The sequence below is a fragment of the Adiantum capillus-veneris genome, chromosome 19 (assembly GCF_014529385.1).
Source record: "Adiantum capillus-veneris isolate H3 chromosome 19, ASM1452938v2, whole genome shotgun sequence".
Taxonomy (NCBI): Eukaryota; Viridiplantae; Streptophyta; class Polypodiopsida; order Polypodiales; family Pteridaceae; genus Adiantum; species Adiantum capillus-veneris.
The window spans coordinates 4882021-4902571 of record NC_140949.1 but is presented as its reverse complement, the minus strand read 5'-3'; the positions used below and the strand labels follow the sequence as shown (position 1 = coordinate 4902571).

Here is a 20551-nt window from a genome sequence, read left to right as displayed (position 1 = left end):
TTTTAGTAGCATGTAAAAAAGTCAGAATATATATCAAAAGTGCGCCTGGTTTGAAAGATATATTTTTTTGTGCTCCACCATTTGAAGATAGTATGGACATCGCTTGTTTCTTGTGTTTGCAAATAGGGAAGCCAAGCAGAATGTGTGTGAGATGATCAATGCAATGCTACATATTACGTGCAATGTGTGTTGTAGTTGAACATAGTTGTCCAATTGTCGATGCATCATTGTTTTGAAGTGTAAGCACCTACTTGTTGTACCTTTCAAGTATTTAAGGATATACTTCACTAATTCCCAATGTTTCTTGCTAGAATTCTCCATGTAATGACACACCACTCCCACTTTAAATGAAATTTTTGGCCTCGTTGCCACCATCACATACATATGAATGCTCACAACTGAGGAATATGGTATCTTTTCCACCTTGAATTTCTCATCTTTGCTAAATTTCACATATGCCAATGTTGGGGTACTTAATGCCTTCCCCCTGCATATTGATATAGTGCACAACTCTACAAATGTATGATTCATGAGACAACTCAAGAATCTCCTTGGATCTGCCATGCTTGATATGCATACCAAGAAAGTGAGTAGATTCTCCCAAACTCTTCACAACAAAAGTCTAACCCAATATTTGCTTCAAATTGGAAATCTCATGAGAGTTCTTCCCAACGACAAACATGTCATCAACATATAACATAATAAGAATGAGTGATCCATCACTAAGCTCCTTCATGTACAAGCTTAACTCCTTTTATATCCATGAGACCCTAAGTTACATTTATACATCCGTATAATCATTTTTATATGTATAAAAGTCAATCAAACGCATATTTTTGTATTATACGTGTTTATATGTATAAATTATATTTTGTATATAATAATTTCCTAACAAAAGCACTTCCAAATGTGAGTCAAACTCTAGAGAAGGCAAGCGATTACTATTCTACCTACCTAAATCACCTTTAGTGTGAGTCAATCTCTACCGTGATAGGTAATTTTTATTTACCCCAGCTAAATCACTTCCAAATGTGAGTCAAAACTCTACACAAGGCAAGCGATTACTATTTTATCTACCTAAATCACATCTAATGTGAGCATTGCTCTACACTTGGCAGGCAACCACGATCTAAGTCTATCTAACTTACTTTTAAGTGTGAGCATGGCTCTACACAAAGAAGTGACTACTAATTTAAATTTAAACTTTTTATTTACTGCTAAAATAGACTTTATTTCTAATTAATAGCTCAATGAACAGAAAGATATATATACATATATTTTTGGGGTTTTAGAGTTCACCTTTGAGGGGAACTCAAGGCAAACTTTTCATTAAAGATTCGCACAATGGTAAAAGGCTCGCGGAGGATGACTCTATATAGAACATTTTATTTTGATCGAACTATATTTTGATTAAAATATATTTCGATTGAATTTCTCAAAAATTATACAAAATGGTGATGTGGCTGATGTGGGCACCGTATAATACGTACATTTAATTGGGAGGGTTGTATAATATGCCCGATTAAAGCGTAGTATATGTACCCTATATAACATACAATGCAACATAGATGAGATCACATAAACGTATTAAAATTTTGATACCATTTCTTGGATCCTTCCTTCAAGCCATAAAGTGATTTTCTAAGTTTACATACAAGCTTTTGTGTGCTTGGCCTAACAAAACCGTTAGTTTGGTACATATATACATCCTCTTAGAGATCACCATGACAAAAAGCTATCTTCACATCCATTTGGACCAATGCCAAGTCCTCAATAGATTCTTATCCAAGCACCATATGCAAAGTAGTAGTCTTGACCACATGTGAGAAAATTTTGTCAAAATCTACACCTTTCTACTACTTGAAACCTTTAGTTTACGAGTCTAGCCTTATACTTAGGCGTAAGATCTCTTGATGCATACTTCTTCTTAGAAACCCATTTGCAAGGCAGCGTTTTCTTTCCCTCATGCAATTTGGCCAATTCCCAAGTCTCATTATTTTCAATCAAAACAAATTTTGATTGTATAGCTTGCTCCTGTGGCAACTTATCATCATTTGAATGGCTTCTTGAAAGCAAGATGGTTCTTCGTAGTGAGATAGCATGACATGATCCACACCTGGCTAAAATCACTCAAGCGGATGTGAGGCTCTACTAGGGCATCGAAAACCTTGACTACTACTCTTTGCTCTCTCTGGAGCATTGCTAGTGGAAGGCTCCTTCCTAGACTTATGAGTTGTTACTAAATCTAAGGCAACATCCTCAAATGTGACACTTCTCTAATCACTGTCCTTTATAGCTCTCTTATGAAGCTTTAATTCATTGAACATCACATGTGAACTATGAATACTCTTACTAATTCCAAGTGCTAGAGACAATAGCCCAACTCTCCATTTGCACCATATCCAACAAAGATGCATTTGTGTGATTTAAGATCAAGCTTTCTTTGACACATGAGCATATTCCTCACAAGAAAAGACATGTAAATGATCATAGTGTGGTTTCTTGCATGACCATAAATCCTATGGAATCTTGTAATTCAATGGCGTACTAGGCAATCTATTGATGATGCGAACCACTATCAAGACAACTTCAGTCCAAAAGTCTTGTGTAAAAGTTTCCATGGTAAGCATAGTTGTAACATGCTTCTAACTTATGGCATTCATACACTCAGCTATTCCATTTTGGGACGATGTATATGGTGCAATAAACTACCACCAAATCCCTCTCTTTGCACAAATGTCTATCATGTCTTTTGAGACATATTCCCACTATTATTAGTCCTCAAGCCCTTGAGCTTTTGGCTTGACTAATCCTCAACAAGTGCAAGGAGCTCGTAAAACATAGAGAATGCCTCATCCTTATGTTTCAAAAGATAAACCCGCTCGTAAAACATAGAGAATACCTCATCCTTATGTTTCAAAAGATAAACCACACCTTCCAAGTAGAGTCATCTATAAATATTACAAAGCAACTAGCACCCCCTGAACACTTGATCAACATAGGACCATATACGTCACTATGTAAAAGCTCTAGTGGCTCAACTTGCCTTTTATTCAATGATAAATGAATAATCCTAATTTTCTTGTCGTAAATACAATATTCATACATAGAAAAATCATTAAAACTAAATAGTGGCAAATAACCAATACATGCTAGATTTTTCATTTTCTTTTGGCTCATATGGCATAGCCAACTATGCCACAACTTAGTAGATGGAAGCTCGCCCATAGAAATAATTGGGCAAAAGGACTTTTACACTAATTATTGGAGGTCTTCAATGAAGCTAACCCTAAGGTCTTATGCTCCATTGGTTAGCCTTGATCTTTGATAGACCATCTTTACCATTGTGCCGCAAGCATGTCTGCTCTTTAGTCCATTTCATTCTCCCAAAGTAGAGTGACAAATTCTACTTGGTGTTTGAGAGAAGTCGTCATCACAAACATGATTCTAAGCATGCGTACTATTTAAATTTGTGCACAATTAAAAAGAGAACTAGTCTTATAAGACAAAAACATGGGTCGTTTAAAAGAAATTTGTACATTTTCTTACTCTAATGTAGCATTGTAAACATTAACAAGGTTCATACTATCCTTAAGCTGTATTCCTTGCATCCATCTAGCATCTTCAAAAGGATAAATTTTGAACTTAATAAGATACCATCGGATAATCTTACCATGTTGTAGTACCTTGTCTTCATGCCGAAGGATAGCTTTGGGTTGTAGCACCTCTTCTTGGTCTTCAACTTCGAGAGAATCTTCAATAATTGGTTCATTTGGTGGCTCTCCTTTGGTAGGTCTTGAGTAGGCTCACATGAAAAGAATTGTGTATGAGCCAATGGTTGGGAAACTTGAGTTGGTAGGCCGTCTCATTGATAGGCTTCAAAATTTAGAAAGGACCATAGTATCTTTTTCCTAGCTTAGCATAATACTTTTGATGGCCTGTAGGATTTTTGCCCGTAGTTTGCCTCAATCGAACCTTAGGAAACTTAAGCAGCAAGACCCAATCATTTTCTTTGAATGTTAAGGCCCTTATGTGCTTGTTAGCAGCAGCTTTTTTCCTTTGTTGAGAGATGGATATAGCCTTCTTAATCTTTAGAAAAGATTATTATACATCACAGCTATACTCATCGGCAACGAAGATCTTCCCATGTACTTTGAGTAGAAAGGGACTTTTAGGTCTTCCCTCAATAATCTCAAAAGGTGCTTTTCTCGTAAAAGTATGTACATTATTATTGTGAGCATACTCTACAAGAGGTAAGTACTTTTCCCATTGTGAGCATTGATCTACTTCTGTAACATAAGTCTTGAAGTATCGTAAGATTGGCTATCTCACTTCGGCCATCCGTTTGTGGGTGATAGGCCAAAGAGAAATTCAATCTCGTTCCTAGATTTTCAAAGAGACCTTTCTAGAAGTTACTGGTCATTCTAGGATCTCTATCTGACACGATGGATGTTGGTAATCCATGGTGTTTGAAAATCTAAGATATGAAGAGAGTTGCCATTTGGTGTGCCTTAATAGTCTTTTTGACAGGCATAAAGTGTGCTTGCTTGCTGTTGGGGTATAAAGCCCAATGTGGTCGCCCAGGTAAGTGGGCGGGCCGCCAGGTATGTACACATATTCTTTTGTAAAAACCTAATAAGAACTCACTATTCTCTACACATTACAGTAGAGCGAGTTCACCATATCGTCCTGCTCTTCTTCTCGCACTCTCTCGCGTCGCACTTCCGCTCGTACTCCTTCAACTCGTATCAGAGCTCAGATCGAGGCTCGAGACAGCACTGCAGGAGGCTAGAGTCACCAGCTCAGATTGGAGTGAAATTCGACAGGCAAAGACACGGCCCCAAATCTCGTGGGAGAACCCAAAGGGCTTGGTGTTGTCAGAATTTCATTCTGAGGTCATCTCAGCCACCGTTCGGCTTTGACAAAGGTCTGCGCAGGCCATTTTTGACTACGTGGTCTCAGCGGGTGCATATCCGACTCTGCAAATTTGGGTTTTTTCGGCCTACGACTGCAGGTTCTGATGGATATCGACACTCCCAGAGTGTTGATTTGTGGCTGTCTACACATCGAAGGACGGCTCACAGTTCTTGGAGGCGTGTCACATACGACACGGGCGCATCTACACACAGACTGTAGGCGACATCCACTAGTTCATCAGGTAGCTTGTGTTTGCTGCTTGATATTCCAGATTTCATCCTGACATTGCAGGTACTTCCACATGGGATGTATTGTCAGAGATGATGTATGTTGGTTGAGGGTTTGCTGGCTGTGAGTCACGCAGCAAACAACCGCCGCAACGGTTACAGCATATAGTGGGAAATTTGTGGATGTATGACTTTGTGGGAAGTCTATGTACTGTCAGATTTACTGCAGCCTTTGTTGAGGGTCGAGTGAGGTTTTATTGAGCTGGGGGATTCTCGAATGTTGAGATCCTTTCGGTGATACAGGTCTTGGAGCGATCCCTCAAGCACCCTTAGATAGGCAGCTAGGATGTATTGACTGTGAGTTAGACACTTGGGATTGCATCTTTGCTTTACTGCCATTGAGGCATTGTCACAGTCTATGCTTACAGGACAGTGACAGGACAGTGAGAGATAGTACAGGTGCAGGACAAGTTTACCCGCAGCTTACAGTGTCAGAGAGACAGTGTTTTTTGAGCTGTTTTTTGGTCTGTTTTTAAGTACACCAGAGCCATTTTACAAAGGAGACTCTGCCGAAATTTATGCAGAATGTGAAGCTTTCTTGGTTCATTTGACAGGTTGATATTGGTTCAGAGGTCAGTTTACAGGGGAAACTCTGCCGAATTTTTCCCAGGAAAGTAAACCACTGTGAAGCGTAGCTATGGCTGGATCACAGGACACTGCTCTTTACAATATCAAGAAGCTGGATGGAACCAATTTCCCATTGTGGAAGAAGAAGATTTGGCACGTGTTGGTACAAAAGAAGCAGATAAAACCTATAAAGCTCAAGGGGATAAAACCAGAAGATATGGACGAAGATGAAAGGAGCGAAATGGATGAATTGGCACTTTCTACCATTATGCTGACTTTGGCAGAAAGCGTTTACTTCAATGTAGCAGACGAGATGTCGGCTTATCAAGCATGGTTAAAGCTGAGTGATCTTTATGAGAAGCAGAGTGCAGCTTCACAGGTATACTGGCTTAAGAAGCTTGTTGACTTGAAGATGAAAGAAGGGACACCTATGTCCAATCATCTGAATGAATTCAACACAATCTATAGTCAGTTGTCAGCTCAAGGTGTCAAGTTTGATGAACCTGTTAGAGCTATGTTCCTGTTGATCACATTGCCGGAAAGTTGGGACACTTTTCGCAGAGTTTTGAGTAATTCTGCACCTCCAGATGGTTTGAACATAGCAGGTGTAGAAGGAAGTCTGCTTACTGAAGAAACCAATAGAAAGACAATGGACAAAGGCAAAGGAACAGCCTTAGTTGTCATAGGAAGGACCAAAGAAAAGTACAAAGGTGGAAAGAGGAATCAGTCTCGTAGCAAGTCCCGCAGTGCTAAAGGCAAGAGTGACATAGAATGCTACCATTGTGGCAAGAAGGGTCACATGAAAAGAGACTGCAGAGAATGGAAAGCAGAAAAAGGCAAAGAGAAAGTTGAAGACCATGGTGAGAAGAACAAGTCCTCAGTGAAGATTCAAGAAATAAATGTGACAAACACTGTTGCAGAGGATGACAGTCTAGTGTCAGGAGACATCTACTTCTTGAAGAATACAATGGACTCAGCTCTTCTTACAGCATCTGATGGAAATGCACTGAGTGACTGGATTATAGACTCAGGGGCATCACTTCATGTGTCTCCAAACAAGGAGTGGTTTACCTCTTATGTGACCACTAAAGATCATGTTCGGCTAGGCAATGGGCAGACATGTGAGATCTTAGGTGTTGGAGATGTTCAATTGAAGTTTCAGAATGGCTCTTCTTTCACGCTGAAGAATCTGAGACATGTTCCCGCAATTACAAAGAGCTTGATCAGCACAGGTTTACTTGATGATGCTGGCTACGTCACCACTTTTGGACAGAACATGTGGAAGATATCCAAGGGTTCTATGACAGTAAGTAGCACATGGAGTAAAGTCTGGATGACTTTACATGATTTATGTATCAAATGTCTCTAAAAATGTAATCAATGTAACTGAGCAGCCGAACGTTTCTTTGTGGCATAGCCGGTCAGGACATATGTCCAAGAAGAGAATGGAAATCTTGTCTCGTTCTGGTTATTTGCCTGGCTTTTCATTTAATGATTTTGAATTCTGTGAACATTGTCTGTATGGTAAGCAAACACAGCAGCCACATAAGCATAGAAGCAGTAGAAGAGATACACAGTTGGCACTTGTTCATAGTGATTTGTGTGGACCTATGCCTAACCTATCTCTAGGGGGAGCTTCTTACTTTATGACATTTATAGATGATTACTCGAGGAAAGTATGGGTTTACTTTCTCAAGCACAAGGTTGAAGCGTTTAGTGTTTTCAAAACGTTTGTGACACTTGTGGAGAATCAGAGTGGCAAGAAGCTTAAATGCTTACGCACTGACAATGGTGGAGAGTATGTTTCAAAGGCCTTTCAGGACTTTTGTGAGTCAAAAGGTATAAAACGTGAACTTACTGCTCCTTTCAATCCTCCTCAAAATGGTGTTGCTAAGAGGATGAATAGGACCGTACAAGAGAAGGTTAGAAGTATGTTGTCTAATGCACAGCTGCCAAATGGGTTTTGGGCTGAAGCTGTATCAACAGCTGTTCATCTTGTAAATAGATCTCCTAGCAAGGTTTTGCAGATGGATTCATTGCCAGAGATGGTATGGTCAGGCAAAATGCCCTCATACAAGCATCTCAGAGTCTTTGACTGTGAGGCATATACTCACGTTCCAAAGGAATTTAGGAACAAACTTGAGCCAAAGAGTAGAAAGTGCATCTTTCTAGGCTATGGTAATTCTGGTGAGATGGGGTACAGACTTTGGGATCCCGAATCCAGAAAGGTTGTCCGCAGCAATGATGTTCACTTTAATGAATCCAAATATCATTCTAAACCAGAGAGGGTTGAGGAGATTAGAAGAGTTGTCTTCCAAGAAGATGGACCTGCACGTGCAAGACAAAATGTCAAGGCTCAAGAGGAGCAAGGACAGGATAGAGTGGAACCACAGGTTGTGGCTGAGCCTGAGCCACCTATTGTGCGTAGATTTGGACGTGTCACGCGACCTCCTGATAGGTTTGTTCCATCTATGAACTATGTCATGTTGACTGATTGCAATGAGCCTTCATGTTACAAGGAAGCAGCGCAAATGAAGGACTCCGGGAATTGGCAATTGGCCATGCAGTCAGAGATGACAGCTCTGCATAAAAACAAGACATGGAAGCTAGTTAAATTACCACAGGGCAAAAAGGCTCTACCTTGTAAATGGGTTTACAGGTATAAGATCACCGCTCATGATAGTCAGCCAAAGTACAAAGCAAGGCTTGTTGCCAAGGGCTTTAAGCAAGAACAAGGCATTGACTTTGATGAAGTCTTCTCTCCCGTGGTCAAGATGACTACATTGAGATGCTTTCTTGCATTGGTTTCCATATTAGATTTGGTGTTGCACCAAATGGATGTCAAGACCGCGTTCTTGCATGGTGATTTAGATGTGGAAATTTACATGCAGCAGCCAGAAGGGTTTGTTGAGAAAGGCAAGGAAGATTGGGTATGCCAGTTGTTAAAGAGTCTTTATGGCTTAAAACAATCACCGAGGGCATGGTACCATAAATTCCACAAGTTTATGCTTTCTCAAGGCTACAAACGTAGTGAGTTTCATCATTGTCTATATACAAAGAAGGCTAAGATGGCAGTTGGCTGATCCTTATTTTGTATGTGGATGACATGTTGATTGCTGGCAAGAACTTGGAAGAAATTTCAGCTTTGAAGTCAAAGATGGCAAAATCGTTTGACATGAAAGACATGGGTGAGGCAAGTCATATACTTGGTATGCGCATTGACAGAGACAGATCAAAGAAGTTGATTTGGTTATCTCAAACAGAGTATATTGACAAGATTTTGCAACGTTTCAATATGGAGAAGGGAAAGGCACTGAGTGTTCCACTGCCACCATATGTGAAACTTAGCAAACAAGATTGTCCTGTGTCTGAGGAAGAACAGGCTGAAATGGATAAGATTCCATATGCGTCTGCAATGGGTAGTTTGATGTATGCAATGATTGCTACTCGCCCAGACATTGCATTTGCAGTGGGAGTAGTAAGTCGATACATGTCAAACCCAGGCAAGAAACATTGGGAGGCAGTGAAAGGAATATTGAGATACCTTAAAGCTACAAAGAGTATGCGTATATGCTATGGGAATCAGAAGCTAAGTGTAAAGGGTTTTACAGACCCAGATTATGCAGGTGACTTAGACAACCAAAGGTCTACATCAGGGTATGTCTTTACATTGGCTGGTGGAGCAGTATCATGGCGTTCTAGATTACAAGATTGTGTTACTCAGTCTACTACACAGGCTGAATATATTGCAGCATCAGAGGCATGCAAAGAATCAATTTGGCTTAATCGACTAGTAACAGATTTGGGAATCAAAGAAGAGATGCCTGTGTTATATTGTGATAGTCAAAGTGCTATACAATTGGCTCGCAATCCAGTTTATCACTCAAAGACAAAGCATGTGGATGTGAAGTATCATTTCATCAGAGAAATGCTTGAGGATAAGCAACTTCAGCTTGTCAAAGTTCACACCACAGAAAATCTTGCTGATCTACTTACAAAAGGACTTCCCTCAGAGAGCTTTGCGCATTTTCGCAAGCAGTTAGGTGTAGGGTAGTACATCACTTCTCTACATCTGTTGTATATTAGCTTGTATAGTAGCTTCTCTCACACTTAAAGTGCCACATTGGACTTTAAGTGGGAGGTTGTTGGGGTATAAAGCCCAATGTGGTCGCCCAGGTAAGTGGGCGGGCCGCTAGGTATGTACACATATTCTTTTGTAAAAACCTAATAAGAAATCACTATGCTCTACACATTACAGTAGAGCGAGTTCACCATATCGTCGTGCTCTTCTTCTCGCACTCTCTCTCGCGTCGCACTTCCGCTCGTACTCCTTCACTTGCTAAACCTGTCGACTATTGTCCCATATTCCCGTATTCTCATGTATAGACTTGGGCAATCCAAAGATGAAATCCATGGATATACTCTCCCATGGTGAATTTGGGATAGGCAATGGCTAGAGTAATCCAGGTTGCTTCCCTCTATCATACTTGGTCTTTTGGCATACTACACATTTTGAAACATACTCTTGTATGTCCACTTTCATGGTAGGCCAATAGAAATACGTCTCTACTCCTTGAAGAGTAGGTTGAATACCTCTATGCGCCGCATAGGGAGGAGCATGGGATTCATACATAGCTTTCTCACGAAGGGAATGGGTAACACATAGCCTATTGCCGTGGAGAAGATAACCATCCTTAAAGGTGAATGGTTCCTCTTTCTTCCCCAAAGAAAGGGCTGACATCATATCTCTAAAGTTAGGGTCAATGGCATAGTCATCTATCATAGAAGATAGACCATTGTGAGTAGCTATAGACACCGCATTAACTTTTGGTCGTCGTGAAAATGCATCAGGCACTTGATTGTGATTACCAGCAATGTGAGCAATATGGAAATTAAATTGCGAAAGAAAAATTTCCTACCTCATTTGTTTGTTGGAAAGCTTGGTTTGCGTCATGAAATCGATTCGTAGAATAAATGGAGTCCCCAATAAATAGTGCTTCCATGTGTTTAGGGCATTTAGAACAGGCTCTTTCTTATAAATGTCCAAGACTCATTCATAATTATTGAGCCTTCGGCTCTCATTTGCTATGGCATGCCCTTCGTGAAGCAAAATTTCTCCAAGGCAATCACCACAAGCATCACATTGGACCTCAAATGGCTTTGAGAGATCCCGAAGAATGAGGAATGGTTGGGAGGTAAGCTTTTCTTTGAGCTTATCAAAAGAATTTTGCTCCTTAGCATTCCCTACATACTTAACGTTCTTCTTAGTTGAGTCATGTAGTGGTCCTGCTATTTGAGAGAATTTTGCTATGAAGCATCTATAGTATGCGCACATACTAGTAAAGTTTCTTAGCTCATGTAGATTCCTTGGATTAGGCCATGCTTTTATTACCTCTAACTTTGATGGATCCATACGTACCATCTTGAGAGATAATATGTCCTAGGTATTAAATCTTTTGAAGAAAAAATTTGCTTTTCTTTTGGTTGAGAGAAAGCTTATTCTCCCTCAATGCTTGAAAAATCACTTGGAGATGTTGCTTATGTTCCTCCAAATACTTGGAGTAGATGATGATATCATCAAAGAACACTCCAGTGAATTTGCGGTAAGGTCTAAAAAATTTCTCCACTAGATGATTGAATGTAGCTGGCGCCTTAGTCAAGCCAAAAGGCATGACTAGATATTCATAAAGACCAAATGTTGTGTGAAATGAGATCTTTAGGACATCTTCATCCACTATCCTTATTTGATGATAGCCACTTTTAAGGTCAATACTACTGAAGTAGGTAGAGCCTTGTAGCTTATCAAACAGATATTCTACCCGAGGCACGTGAAATCTGTTTTTGATTGTGATATGGTTTAGTCCTTGAAAGTCCACACACATACGGTATGCACCATCTTTCTTTTGCACTAAAAAGATTGGAAAACAGAAGGGAGAGAATCTAGGCCTCACCATCTCTTTGTCTACCAATTCCTGTACTTGCCTCATGATCTACTCTTGTTGAGCTTGTGAGACTTGATAAGGAGGCTTGTTAGGCGGCGAGCTTCCTGGAAGAAGCTCAATGCAATGGTCATCATCCCCTTGTTTTGGAGGTAAGTCCATAGGGATATCATCGATGAACACATCTTGGAATCCTTTTAGAAAATTAGACAAGTCTAACTCTTCTTGATTCCTACCATTTACATTTGATGAAACATTAGGATATTTTAGACTCTTGACAAAAATCATGTACGCAAAAAATGAGCTCTTCATTGATTTATCCAAAAGCAGGAGGATTTACAAGTGGAATAGTGTGACCACGCTCACTAGCATCTATATACATGTTCTTTCCCCTATAGGTGAAGTAGATTCTCCTTTTAAGGAACTTCATATTGGTAGCCATGCGATCAAACCATGGCGCCCCTAGGATAGCATCCTCATGTTGGAGAGGAGAGATGAAAAAGCCTTCTTTGTCGAGATAGCTTTGGCCATGAAGCCTCAACTTCCCAATCAAGGGAGTAACAGAGGCTTGCTGTCCCTTGAAAGTTGTGTCAGCCATTACCATATCTCCCATCTCGAAAGCTTGAATGCCCAATTTGGTGGCGAACTCCGTTGATATGAAGTTGTGAGTAGAGCTAGGGTCAAACAAGATGAAGGCATCATGTTCTCTTACCTTTCCCCAAGCATAGAAAAGTGATGTTCCCTTGCAATGGACATCCTCTTTTGGCGCTTCGATGGTGGAAGCCCTAGGAGTCTCATTGTGAGCATTCTTCTTGGGGCAAGAATGATAGCCATGTCCTTGATCCCCACACTTGAAACACTTATGGTCCTTGCGAAAAGCTTCAAGCTCTTCAGGAGAGAGTTTTTTTTTGCCTTTGTCAACTCCCTTCTCCTTGGACTGATTGTTGTTGTTGTTGGAAGTGCCTTGGGAAGAATTTTGAGCATTGGCTTTCCCCTTTGCATCATTTTTGTCTTCGTTTTCCATGGGCTTGACATTTCGTCTAGCCCCTTGATGGAAATTGATGCGTGAAGCAACCATAGTGTGATGGATTACTTCGGAGATAGAACCAAGCCGTTGAGAGTTGATGTATTCGGACATCTCTTCAGGTAATCCCGCACATTGCTGCTTTTGCTCGGCAAAGTCTATCTTTTGAAGACAATAGCCTTGAGATGTAAATCCCAAAACTTGTCTACATACTTGTGGATAGACTCATGAGAGAGAAGCTTCAAGCTGCGCCATTCGGTGAGCACTCTGTCCTTTGCATCGCTTGCAAGGTTGCTTCATGATGGAAACTCGTAGATTTTTCCATGTCTTTGGGGCTTTGTCGTTGCCACGAAGTCTAGCCCACCATTGACGAGTTGATTTTTGGAAGTGCATAGCTGCATGGCATAGCTTGGAGGACTCTGTGAAGCCCTCATCTCCAAAGGCTGCATCAAATTGTTAGAATTGAAGACCATTACTTTGACGGTAGCACCAAAGGTGCCATCATAGGTGAGAAAAGAGATACTCTTTCCTCCCTCCTTGAACTTCTTTAGCTTTTGTGATCTTCGCCATGCAGGGTATGATTTATGATTTCCTCCCCTCTTGTATTATCTAGGAGAATAGCCATAGCTTTCTTTGAAAGAGGAGGAAGGTGAAGAAGAAGGAGAAGAGGGTGACCTCTTTCTAGCCCTTTTCTTCCTTTGTTTTCTCTCTTCCCTTTTGGAATAACTAGGAGAAGGACTGTGTGTTGATCTTTTTCTCTTGGGAGGAGTGGGAGATCGTCTAGACCGCCGTCTTCATGGAGCCACATCTTCAAAGGAACTTAAAGTTTCATTGCTTTCTTGCTCTTTGGATTCCTCCTCTCGTATGGGAGAGAGTCTTCTTTTGGGGGTCTCTTCAAGAGGCCTCATAAGCTCTCTCTCCTCTTGGAGAGGAAGGGAATAAGTGTTGTTGAGTAACTTCGGCTTGCAAAGCAGAATTGCCCATAGCTTGTTGCAACCTAGTTATGAGATAATTCACAAACATGGAGGCATCATCATTAGCACCTTCATGTGCAAAATCAAAGTTATCAATATTCATTCTACTCTCTTGGTTATTGTCAGCCATGTTAACAAAATTGAAGGTGCCACGGGAAGCGTGTGCAAGTGCAAGTGTGAGAGCAGAGAGAGAGAGAGAGAGAGAGAGAGAGAGAGAGAGAGAGAGAGAGAGAGAGAGAGAGAGAGAGAGAGACCTGCTTTGGGTGGAGCGCACAACAACGTTATCCTGTTGCAACTCCTTATTGTGTTGCATTAAATAATAAGTGTATACATGGTTAAGTTAGTAGATGGGTTAGTAGTAAGTGGGATGTCCGGCCAGTTGGCCTGAATCCCAACAAACTCCCACTTAAAGGCTAATGTAGACCAAGTGACTTGGTATGTACAACCATGAAGCAATCTAGTGGCTTCAACCTACACCCATCAACTCCCTGCAATGTGTAAACCACTCCAAAGCTAAGCTTTTCATCAAAGCATCTGATGGGTTGTCGTCAGTGTGTACCTTGACCAAACCAATGAGCTTTTTGGCCAAGAAATATCTCATGAGATGATACCCGACTTCAATGTGTTTCGTTTTGGAGTGAAACACGGGATTCCTTGCCAATGCAAGAGCACTCTAACTATCACAATATATCACTGGAGTCTCATCAATGCCAAGATTTCTGACCAAGCGAGATAACCATACAGCCTCTTTACTTGCATCCGTCAATGCAATGTACTCTGCTTTCGTAGTGGAAGACGACGTACAATCTTGAAGACATGACCTCCAAGATACTGCTGCTCCAACAAATATGAAGACATAGCCAGATATTGTCGAAACAACCTGCATAGTCTGCATCCGCATAACCCACAATGGATGCATCACTGTTCCCGAAGCGTAAACACCTGTCGACCATACCTTTGAGGTACCTAAGAATGTGCTTCACTGCTTCCCAATGCTTGCTGCCAGGATTTGCCATATATCGGCTCACTACTCCCACTGCAAAAGCAATGTCTGGTCTTGTGGCCACCATAGCATACATGAGACTGCCCACTGCCGAAGAATATGGTACCTTAGCCATTTCAGCTCGCTCAACATCAGATTTGGGTACATCTTCCTTGCCGAGTTTCAAGAATGCCTGCATTGGGGCACTCAATGCTTTCCCCCCCTGCATATTGAAACATTGCAAAACTTTCTCAATGTATGTTTCCTGAGATAACTCAAGAATACGACGTTTGCGATCTCTTTTGATTCGCATGCCAAGAAAGTGTGTAGCATCCCCCAAATCTTTCATTGCAAAATTATTGCTAAGTGTTTTCTTCAAGTTGGCAATTTTCGCAATGGATTTCCCAGCTATAAGCATGTCATCAACATACAAAACTAGAATGATCATCGAGCCATCATCTAGCTTTCTTGTGTACTGGTAGTGATCCTCTTCGCTCCTTTTATATCCTTGAGACCTCATACATGCATCAAATTATGATACCACTGTCTTGAACCCTGCTTTAAGCCATAAAGTGTCTTTTTGAGCTTACATACTAGCTCCTCACGAGATGCATTCTCCTGAACAAATTTTTTAGGCTGCTGCATGTAAACATCCTCATCGAGATCCCCGTGAAGAAATTTTGTCTTCACATCCATTTGGACAAGTTCCATGTCCTCAATCGTTACAAGACCAAGTACAATTCTAAGCATTGTCATCTTGACCACAGGCGGGAAGATTTCATCAAAATCGACTCCCTTTTGCTGTTTGAACCCTTTGGCTACAAGTCTAGCCTTGTACTTTGGATTTGGATCACCTGAGGTAAATTTCTTCTTGTAAACCCATTTGCAAGGTAAAGCTTTTGCATCATTTGGCACTTCTACCAAGTCCCAAGTGTCATTAGCCAGAATCGAGTTATACTCAGATTCCATAGCCTTCTACCACCTCACCACATCATCCGTCATCATGGCTTCTTGGTAGCAGCTTGGCTCACCGCAATCGGTCAACATGATGTAATCAAGACCTGGCTTGAAACGCGCACGTGGACGAGAGACTCTAGTAGATTGTTTCACTTCTTGACCATTGCTATCCGCTCCCTCTGGAGCATTGCTAGTGGAAGGTACATCACTAGCCCGCTGAGTTGATTTCATTGTCTCCGAGGCAACATCCTCAAAAGTGACTCTCCGAATCTCTATTTCCTTAATAGGTTGTTTGTGCATCTTTGACTCATTGAAGATCACATCTGAACTACGGATGACTTGACGAGATTTCGGGTGCCAGAGACGATATCCCATCTCTCCATCTACACCATATCCAATGAAAATACATTTGTGTGACTTTGGCTCTAACTGCTGTCGAAGTTGTTTAGGCACGTGAGCATAAGCTTCACAACCAAAAACACGTAGATGGTCATAGTGGGGCTTATGTTTAGACCATAACTCTTCTGGAATCTCATAATTCAATGGTGTACTAGGCGAACGATTTATAATGTGCACTGCAGTCACGACGGCTTCTGCCCAAAAGCCTTGTGTGAGATTTGCCCTAGAAAGCATGGCTGTGACTCTTTCCTGAATCGTATGATTCATGCACTCAACAACTCCATTTTGAGCTGGTGTGTATGGTGCAGTAAACTACCTTTTAATCCCCCTTTTAGCACAGAAATTTACCTTCCTCATTTATGCAAACATTCGAGGAAGCATTCTACACCGGCTTCTTTACCTTGAGGACAAGGGTTTTGGGGCCAATCTTAAAGACCTTGAATGCCAGATGTGTGGCATACTCAACCATCGAGCTCCAAAACCTTATTATCAAAGAATATATGTTAGAAAAGAACAAGAAGCTTCGCATGAAGTACCAAGAGGCTCTAGAACAAATACAATGAAGAAAGAAGGCCAGAAGCTCAAATCATAGACTTGCTCCTGATCATCATGTCAATGGACGATATGGCCAAGGAGGAAAAGAACGTTAGCGGCAAGGCTAAAGGTTTCTGCTTAAGAAGATTACGAGGCACCCTTGTAATTTCTCCATTAATCTATGATGTCAGCCAATGTTAGTTTGTCCACTTGATTTATATATTTTGATGTAATTATGAGTTAATTGCCATTGAGTTGGGGCTACAAGCTTCTAAATCTTATCTATCATTCTGATGTTAATTATTTTGCCAAATTTTGAGTCGTTTATGAGAAGGACCAAATCCTAACTTTGACCAAAGTATAAATGTCGCTTTTGTAACCTATTTTCTTAAGTTGAGTAATGAAAAGAATTATGTTGAGTGTACGATATTGTGTCTGTGTATTCAAAAGCTTTGTTTGCTCTTTTCTCCTGCATACGTTGTCACGCCTCGATTTCATTTGCGTCTACGAGTAGCCAGGTGAAAGCTCTTCAAGTTAACGGGAGTCTCTCGAACTATTTCTCAAGTTTGTTGACTAGTGCATACGAGCTGCCTTGTAAGTCCAATTGATGAGTCGTTAGTTGTGTAGGATAGCTCTCGTCATTCCTAAGGTATCTTACTCTCATCATTTAAGGTATCTTAAACACAGATTTTGACATGATAAAATTAAGGTTAGAGTTCATTATCGCTTTGGAGATTAGTGTGTCATAAGACTGCCTCTATATTTCAATTGGAAAGTATGGTAAATGCCGCCTAGGACACACTTATAATAAAACACTCTCTCTCTCTCTCTCAGCGGGAACGATTACGAAGACCCAGTCTCTCTCTCTCTCTCTCTCTCTCTCGGCGGGAACGATTACGAAGACCCAGTCGCGCGTGATTTCATTCACAGCCAGCTCTCATAGGAGGGACAACTTTGTATGCGGCCATTTTTCAAGGGGCAAGCTGGCTTCGCATCAACCAGCATGGGAGCTTCCATCCTCATAACCTTCGCCATCGTCGTTCTCGATCTCGTCGCACTTGGGCTGGGCATTGTTGCGGAGCAGAGGCGCGCTCCGGTAAATCTCTTCTCTCGGGCATCATCAATTTTCTTGGTTTTAGCCCCTTTTGCCACTTGTTTCCCATGAGATCTCTGCTATTTTCAGAGTACTTCAAGTCCTTAAGCCTCTAGATTCACAGTTCTGTGCAGTTCTCTTCTGATGAATGCTATCTCATGTTGTTTGGATGATTTCTACACATGGGGTGGAAGATTATTGAAACCCTCCATGGATTTCTCAAGCTCTGATAAATCACATGTGCAGTGGCTAATGCACAAGAGACCACTTAATTATGAAAGCCATTTCTCTCTGTCGAGTAACCTCAGGTGTTTCCATTGGTCAAACTATACTCTTGAGTACAAGTAGATGACATGATCTGTCGGTAGTGCACTGTGAACCTTATGTTTCTTCTGGACTTTACACCGTAATCATGTAAACATTGCGATCATTCCAAAATTTCTGCAACTCATTAAGGAAGATATTCCCCTATTTGCAGGGGACATATGAAAGCCCGAGTAATGCAACTGAGCAGTGGTGTCATTATTCATCAGATATCTCTACTGGCTTGGCTGCTGGAGCGGCGGCATTTCTTCTCATAAGTCAAGTGGTGCTTGCTGCTGCAACGCGGTGTTTATGCTTTGGAACCTCGTTAAAGCCAGGTGCAGCTCGGGCGTTTGCGTCTGTTTTCTGCGTATCAAGCTGGTAATGCCTGTAAGGTAGTTCAGTAGCTAGCTTTGTTTACCGGTTCAGCCCCAAGTTTTTGCCAATTCTAGAATTTCTCTGTGTTAAGGGTCAACTAGTGAAGTGGAAAAGTGGAGATGCTTAGCTTGCTGCTTTGCACGTTGTGAAGTCCTGAAGAAACCCTCATAGACAGTTCAACAACTTATTGTGGTGAAGGTGGTGCTTGTAGTGGACTGCATGGGCTGTGTGTGTGTGTGTGTGTGTGTGTTAGGGGGAAGGAAGTGACGAAGGTGTAAGTAGTCTCTATTAAAGTGAGTGTTTTCATATGTGATAGAAGGGGCATTAGCTTTTTGCTTCAAGATAAGCGAGGGTTTCTTTCTTGTCTTGCTTGTCGTCTGTCAACAACAATTATCAGGGCATCAGGTATGTATTCTTGCATCCATTGTAATCATGCAAGATTGGTTGATTTTGCCAGTGCCACCATGCCCAAGCTAGCATCTTTTGTGCTTGTTGTCAAGATTCTGGATGCAAGGGAAATGATCGAAATTTATTTAATGCGTGCAAGGAGTTTCTGGAGAATATAGATTGGGCATTGCATAGTATTATTTGAAATGCCTGTGCGAGAAAACTTTCTTCTTTGCATAGTTAGATTGTGTTGTGGTTTGATCACATCCTTTTATTATAATATTTTGTGCCTGTTCTCTGTAGGATTTCTTTTGTTGCTGCAGAAGCTTGTTTCATAGCTGGGGCAGTGCAGAATGCAAAGCATATAAGGTATATTTCAAGCACATTTGCCCATGAGATAAGTTGTGAAGCGATCCGCAAAGACACTTTTGTTGCTGGAGTTGTACTTACAGTGGTCACTTGCATCTTGGGTGTTTCCTACTACCTTTGCTACTCTAAAGCTCAAGAAGCATTTGGAAAGGTTCGGTTTGACAGGGTAGAGGATGGTGTAAGCATGTCATCTTACCCATAAGCAAACTCATTTTTTTACATGAAAGCTCTGTAAAAGGGGTAATTAAGTGACCAGATAGATATCTCACATTTGTAAGTGGTGCATTTGCTTGCCTAAAAACTTGTAACATTTTAGTGCCAAGAATATTGTCATTCAAAAAATTCCTTCTTACCGATAAGGTTACATTTCACCCTAGAGACACCAATCATTATGAAGCAGGGGGAAGTGAGATTGATGACCTTCGGCATCTTTCTGGTCTTCCCATGTTTATGCCATGCTCCATGATTGGTACCAATGTGAGTGTGTGCTTGCATGTGTACAAATCGCTGCAGAGCTTTACGTTAATACACAGAGACGTTTGGTTGGAGGAAATCAAGGATCCAGTGGAATGTGATACTTCTGAGTAGAAAGGAAAAGGAATTTTGTAAGATGCTTTATAAATATATCACTCTCCAATTTTATAATTATCGGAGAGAGATTTTGGGGTATCACCACTATTCTCAGCATTATCAGGGCAAATCTATCCATCTGATGCTGTACCTATTGATTTGTGAAATTGCTGGCTTGTTAAGAATTTCTAAGGATTCAAAAGGTTCTAAATGGATCGCAATGACTGGGTGTATTTCAAGTGACGGCTGATGGAGTACAATTATCACTTAGGGTGACATAGTACAGTTGTCCAAGTACTCTAATTTTTGTCTTTACATGTACAACGCTGTGTATTATTATATATCTACTATCTTGTGGTTCATTCATGAATGGCCTAAGTAGTATAACTGAGGTAGGGTCACCTCCTCAAGGCACAATCTTTGCACTTAATTTGACCGTAGGGTTGGGGAGCTAGTTTGTTTCTTGCCATTGTCCAAAGGGTAAGGGATATACAAATCTTCTCTGTGCAAGACATAAAAGGAATGGAATGTAATTCCTTGTCAGCTTCTCTTTATAGTAGAATTTTCTGTGAGAATTCATTGAATTTATGCTGTAGCCATGCCTTGCTTTTATTGCATAAAACAAATGCGTTCTAAGAATACAAGGGTTTGTAAAGACATATGCCAATTTAAGGCACGGCAAGCAGATATAATTCAAACTCCACATTCACAATCTCCACAATCTCCACAATCTCAGATAACTAATATGTCGCTTGTATATTTCTACAATGGATTTAATGAACATGTCTAGTTGGCTAGCCATAGGCTACTTAGCTATTAATGTTGATGGTGGTTGGATGTGGTTTCAAGGGGGGTGAGATGTTACCAGGGG

The 20551-nt window shown here is 40.9% G+C and overlaps 1 protein-coding gene across 1 annotated transcript; it reads left to right on the top strand.

Annotated features, from left to right (window-relative positions):
- The first annotated feature begins 17420 nt into the window (after positions 1-17420).
- On the top strand, positions 17421-19779 carry LOC147433487 (uncharacterized). The gene is made up of 3 exons (XM_086489729.1): positions 17421-17676; positions 18152-18357; positions 19045-19779. The coding sequence occupies exons 1-3, from the start codon at positions 17539-17541 to the stop codon at positions 19310-19312; spliced, it is 612 nt and encodes a 203-aa protein (XP_086345855.1). The 5' UTR covers positions 17421-17538; the 3' UTR covers positions 19313-19779.
- Positions 19780-20551: the final 772 nt, after the last annotated feature.